Here is a 6808-nt window from a genome sequence, read left to right on the forward strand (position 1 = left end):
CATGTAACATGTAACACAATTTATCTCAACATTTAAATTAATTCAGCAGTTTTAATCATAATAAATAAACAGTGTTTCGTTAAGCATTTGCTTCATCAAAAAAAAAAAAACAGACTGTGGATATGACTCCCTTTAATTTAGTTTTCAGTTGTTGTTATTATTGTTGTTGTTATAACTGAGTGGCGCCATTTGAGAGTTTGTTCAAACCAAGCCCACACGGCGCGCCACCTTCCTCCCCGGCTTAAAAATGATGCGCACCCCGTCACTCAAAAGGAAAAACATGGCAGTCCCCTTGCGCCGTTTACACCACGTTTCGCTTCACGTTTCTAACGGGCTGAAATTAGCCCACGACCTCGTGTCAAAATACAAATTTAATTTGTTTGCCACCAGACTGACTGACAAGTCAAGGCAGGTGGCTTTCCGGAAGGGAACGTCAGTCTTCGTCGTGAATGAAGGACCCGTTCAGGGCAGTGTGGGTTTGAATGAATGGCCGCAGGACGGTGGAAACGGTGAACACCCCGATCATGCTCCCCGAGTCCACTCGGAGAAACACAAGCTGAGTAACCCGTCGTGTCTTTACGATGTTCACACCCACCATCCGGTGGACTCTGTCAGTAACGTGTGTTTCGAGGTGGAAGACGTGGAAAGGTCGTTCAAGGTGCTCCGCCAACTGGGCTGCAACTTCCTTGTGCCTCCCACGACAGTCGAGGACGAAAATGGTCTCGTCACCTACTCCGTGGTTAAATCGATTGTGGGAAATGTGTGCCACACGTTGGTTGACAAGACAAAATACGGAGGGACCTTTTTGCCTGGGTTTACTATCGCTGAGAAGGACTGGAGCTTGGAAGAGGAGGACTTGTCTTGTCCAGTTACCCATTTTGATCACATAACTTATGCCAGTCCCAGAAAGTCATCCCACCAGGTCATAGGGTGGTATGAGAAGCTTTTTGGCTTTCAGAGATTTTTCATTGATGGGTAAGTAAAGGCAAAAAAAATAACGTATGGCAGAGTGTAGTTATGCATCATCAAACCACACTGTTTAATCAAAAATGTAATTCCTCAGTCAAATTTTGTTCTTAGGATGGAAATGTAATTTTTGTTTGGAACACTCAGAATGACAGCTGGATTCAAATATATTATATTAAATTACTTCCAGTGCACTTGCTGTAGTATCCTGTTTATTAATGTTAACGTTGACAGCAGTGTCACCAATGCCGTTTTGTTGGTTTAAGTTGCACTTGGAGCTCACTGTTAACCTGTAACTTGGTTCGTGCTCAGCTACATTGGGATTTTTACATTGGATACATTTTGACATTTCAAATTCTACAGATTAGATTGCTCCCTCCCTAACAAAAAAAAAGATGAAGGTAAAGGCTCCATCTTACACAAATAAAGATGGTGTGAAAAAAAATCCCTTCTATTTGAAGCTATTGTCTACATGCTAATTATAGTTGGTTCTTTTTTATATTTATATATTTGTCTTTTTTTTTTGTGATGATCATTGTTGATTCCAGCGTTGAATAAGGCAAAAGTTGTAATGAATCCTTTAGCGCCACTTACTGGTGAGAAATGGATATTACTTAGGAGTAATATCCATCCGTGTTGGTATTAAAAACAGAAAGAAAAAAAAGTTGAAAAAAGTCTCTCATTGTTTTTTTGGCGTCCTAAATTAGTTTAGGTGACCAATGTTGACATTTAATACTTAAACTAGACATCTTTTGCAGATATCTGTAATTAAAATCTCCAACAACAACAAAAAAACATCCTTCTAATCTGCGAAATCATAATTTTCTAGAGCTATGTGACACTGTTATGTGTTGGTTTATCAAAAACCCAGTCAAGCTGCATTAAAGTCTGTCGTTGGAATGGGACAAAATAAAAATAAAAATGGTTAGGATATGTTTTGCAAGGCATTGTGTTTTGCTTTTCCCCAGTGGTGTAACTGGATTTTTCCAGACACCCACAAAAAAATGAATCCCTCATGGAAAAAGCACCACAGGTATTTTTCAATGAATGCTTATTAGAACAAGCGTTATGAAGTAATTTATCTCAAGGTAAACAACCCTTTTTTTTTTTTGTTTTTTTGTTTTTTGTAGCGATGAAGATGTAGACGAAGGTTTTGTTGTGAACCAGGAAGGCGTCGGACTTCGACTCACTGCCATGCAGTACTGGAAGTGCAGCAAAGCGGGCATCGCTCTTCCCTTCCCCGACGTAAAAGAACCCGACTGCAAGTTTGTCATCGCGGAATCACTTCCTCACGAAGGTACAACAACCCGGCTGACACTTCGGATTGTTCTACAGTTCATGACATCGCAGCTTCTGAGTACACCGCTACTCATATTTCAGGCCGCAACCAGGTGGACACCTTCTTGGAGCAGCACAGAGGGGCAGGCGTCCAGCACGTCGCACTCTACACCAAAGACATTGTCTCCACCGCGCACGCGATGGCTGAAGCTGGAGTCCAGTTTTTCTCCCCTCCTCCTGCATACTACACAGAGGTTTGCACACACCTTATTGCCATAAGAGAGAAGGAAGTTTAGAAGGTCCGTTTATTCAATGCTGTCTTTTTTTCTCTCTTTTTTTTTTTTTCAAAAGGAAATAAAATCAAAGCTGGTTTCACTCCTTTTTTAGCCTCTCTCTGTGTAGATTTCCTGACACAGCTCAGCTCATAATCAGTCTCTTCAAGGCCACGACACCGCCCAGCACGGCAAGGACAGAGCCGCTCTTTGTTCATGAAAACAGCACAGACAAAGACACAGATATACAGAGTCTGGTTAGCATGCCATGTGTTCATTTGAGTATTTTGCTTTAAAAAGAGAAACTCATAAAGAGTTATTTGACAGTATGACATGTTTTAAGCACTTATTTCTATTTAATGCGGACGATTATGACTTACAATAATCCAGAAAAGGCCACTGCTACAAAAGCAAAAGAATAACTGCAGACTGAAAGATGATTGTGAAGCAAAACGTACTCAATAAAATATTGTTTTTAAATAGCTGATCTGCTCAGTGATGGTATATAGTTATGGTTAAATAAAAAAAAAAGACTATTTCCTGAAAACTAAGTAATAAATTTAGAAAATATCCGAATAAATCAAAGCAAATAAATATTTTTTTTTTGTACAATGAGGATATTTAATTTTTAAATAAAACCTGGAAAATTAGGGAGAAGCAACAACAAAACAAGTGGAGAAAAAAAAAAACGTCGGAATTGGAATATTATTATAACAATATGGTTTACGATTCACTTCCCTCCTTCACGCCACACCTTTTCTAACCATTGCCATGAGAACCGCATCGCTCTCTGTGAGCATTTCGATCTTTGTCCCTGTTAACGTAGATTGCATGTGGGCATCAGGCGCATTGAAAATCCATCCAACTGATTTGCAAACCAGCGATTTATCTAACACGTGACGCCTGCTCCGGCAGGTCGGAAAACTGCAGGAAATGGAGAAGGTGGGACTCGATCCCCAGAGGCTTTCGGAGCACGGCATTCTTCTGGATTCGGACCTGCAGGAGGTTCCATCGTCACAGACGGGATGCAGCGAAAACAGGAGGTGGGTCACGACCTCGTAGTAAGAGTCAAGGTGGTTCATAATGTGTGTTGACCTTTCGGTTATGCTTTCAGATATCTCCTCCAGGTGTTTACAAAGCCCCTCTTCGCCGAGGACACCTTCTTCCTGGAGCTGATTGAGCGCAGAGGGGCGACGGGTTTTGGCGAAGGGAACATCCGGGCGCTGTGGAGGTCCGTGCAGGCGTACATGGAGAACGAGAGGAGGGATTCTCAGGGAGAGAATGTGCAGTCTGCTCACTAATGACCGCCACTCTGTTTTTTTTTTTTTTTGTTTGTTTTTTTTTTCTAAAAACGTAACTTATTGCATGCGTGTTTTATACGTAATGTTATAATACTTCAACTGGAGGTCATATGCGAAGGAGCTAAAAGAAATGTATGAAATAATCATAAAGCTCCTCACTTCATGTCGTGTCGGTTGCTTTTCTTGGAACATGAATGTAACACTTGAAGGGCTGTTCTCTGTTTATCAAAGCAAACCAAATTAACGGAAAGCAGCTGCACCATAATAAATCGATTTCCCACAGACTGAGAAGACTAAGCTCTGCCTTTACATGGACCATGCAACCTGGAAAGCTTGCAGAAACCTGCAGTTAGATGGTGTCACACATGGGGCTTCCTCTAATTACATTTCAAAACACTTCTTTCGTGCATCGCTTTGCAAATCTATTCAGTCGTTTCAATTTTTCACATTTCGTTTTGCATATGTAAAGTTCAAATTATTTTATTGGGGTTTAATATGACTGGTTAAAGCAATGTATTGCAAAATTGTACATTTGTTGGAATTTGATAAGTAGTTTGCAAAATGTTTTACAAATAAAAAAAAAAGGTATGACATGTATTTTTTATTTAGCTACCACCTGTCCATCTAAAAAACAAAACGTAATTATTCACACGTTAATTTAATTACATTTTAGAGGCGGTACACGCTCTTGGTGTTGATTGGCCACCATGGATGTTTCCGGATCCCTCACGAACCGTCACCGGGCAAACAGCTGCCCCTCTTCCAGACACAGAGGAGCTTTATTAAATCATGATTTGGCAGCGACTTGGGTTTGGATCCTGTGAGAGGGAAACCTTGAGACCCACTGAGATGAGTCTGTTCACTTAAACTTGGCTATAAACATAATGGGTGAGGATTAGTGGGAAGAATGAAAGGCAATGAAACCTAGATGAGGAACTCCATGAAAACCATATGGTTCTTTTCATGTCCCGACTGTAGTTACAGGACCCCGCTGGGGAAGAGAAAATTTCAACAACCTATTAAAAGACAGTTCTTAAAGTCGTGCACTTCTAAATTTTGACAAATGGTGTCAGTGTTTTTCTTTTAATCAGTCTGGTTGTTTTCGGTTGTTAACCAGATTCTCAGACAGTTTGTGTGTTTGTTGTGTGAAGGTGGAATGACGCACACACTTTGGATTTGAAGAGTAACTCATTTATGCTCAATCAGCTGAGGAACTAATTGCCGCATATTTAGAAAGTCATATGGTTTTGTTGGATTGATTGGACACTTTGCATGAATACCAACCTCTACTTGTAATAAAATGGGAATTGTTGGCCACAGAGGGGATTAACTGTTCATTAAAGTTGAGAAGCGATTGCTCCTGTAACAGGAGTTCTTCAGCCATCTGTCCCTGGCCAGTGTGAGCCGCAGATGGCACCCAGCATTATGCAGGGGACTCTCTGGAAGACGGCTTTTTTTTCTTACTCTGATCTAACAGTAAAACCATGAAAAGTAAGAAAAATCAAACAATTAAAAATGATTGCAATTAGTCACAATATCCATTTTTTATAATACGTCTTGATCACTTTTTGATTCTTTTCTTGTAACATGTTTGGTGGACACTGCCCCCTATGGTTTTCACAGCAACAACACACCTGGCCAACTCTTAGGCAAGTGTAAATAAACATAAATTGATTAAATAAACATGATTTAATCACCTGCTTATTATCTGTGATGTTTAAGTAATCATTATGTATTCATGTGATAAATTAGATGTAATTAAACATGCATAGTTTAAGTAAATAGACAAATGATCAAAACAACACTCACACACACACATTATTCATTAGTATTACACATCACAGTCAGTGGATAAGGTTAACTGTCAGTTAAAATACTTTGTAGATAACCAATCACATGTCAGGATCTACCTGGTGAGCCATATTTATAGTTTTAAATAATTCATGATGTACAGCACACATAAAATTTTGACCAATTATAGAAAAGATAATGTGTTAGTTAATATGTTTAATTCGAGGTTTATTTAACTACATGACTATGTTATGAAAATATGAAAATGAAACCTCTTTTCTTTCATGTATTCCTTTACATTTTTTTTAACTTTTGTCCCCAATACTACTTTGCATGTGATCACTAAAGAAGTGCACTTTTCCAACAACTTAACTCTAGGCTGGTATGCGATATTGTGTAGGAGACAAATCCTGGGTCACCCAAAAGGCAGGCAAAAATAAAAGCAGACAGTCTAAAACCGAGCAGGACAGTCTGGAGAAGATTAGAAGAACACAGCAGATGTTACTCCTTGATTAACAATAGTGTCTGCCAGGGGTGAGCCTCAAGCTCCCCACCCTTATGAGGCCCAGTTAGGCGAATTCATTATGCCCCCCTTTGGAAATGTTTTCAACTTACTGTAAAAACAAAACAAAAAAAACATTTTTGGTTGGGGATATTACAGTAGGCGGAGGTTTGTGGCGAAGGTTTACTTTAGTATTCATAACAATAAACCACAATATCTTATGGTTTAAAATTGTTAGATACTTGTTATTATCATTATTCCATTGCAATGGTATTCAAATATTCAGAACCTTTACACATAAATGTCACATTACAACCACAAACCTCACTGGATTTTAACAAGGTTTTGCGATAGACCAACACAAAGTAGTGCATGCTATGAAGTGAAAGAAAAACTATATTTTTCCTGCACAACACAAATGTAGCTTTCATGGAAGAGCAACAAATAAAAAGCCCCATTTTAAGGTTTTCTGCACACCATAAAGAGGACACACTAAATATGAGGAAGAAGGCATTCTAGTCAAAAGAAAACCAAACTGAACTATTTGGTTTACAGTAACAATGCAAACTTTGGCATAAAACTAACGCTGGAAACACCGTCCCCACAGCGTCGTACTGCCACCTCTTTGTTTCACAGTGCAGATGTTTGTCTTCAGCAGGGACTGGGTTGGTGTGAAGATACTTTTACCCATTTAAAGT

General features: G+C 39.4%; 1 protein-coding gene across 1 annotated transcript; it reads left to right on the plus strand.

Annotated features, from left to right (window-relative positions):
- Positions 1 to 203: 203 nt before the first annotated feature.
- On the plus strand, positions 204 to 4405 carry hpdl (4-hydroxyphenylpyruvate dioxygenase-like). The gene is made up of 5 exons (XM_007570151.2): positions 204 to 975; positions 2097 to 2263; positions 2347 to 2498; positions 3432 to 3559; positions 3631 to 4405. Exons 1-5 carry the CDS (start codon positions 248 to 250, stop codon positions 3815 to 3817), a joined length of 1362 nt encoding a protein of 453 aa, XP_007570213.2. The 5' UTR covers positions 204 to 247; the 3' UTR covers positions 3818 to 4405.
- Positions 4406 to 6808: the final 2403 nt, after the last annotated feature.

The sequence above is a fragment of the Poecilia formosa genome, unplaced genomic scaffold (assembly GCF_000485575.1).
Source record: "Poecilia formosa unplaced genomic scaffold, Poecilia_formosa-5.1.2 Scaffold7, whole genome shotgun sequence".
Lineage (NCBI taxonomy): Eukaryota > Metazoa > Chordata > Actinopteri > Cyprinodontiformes > Poeciliidae > Poecilia > Poecilia formosa.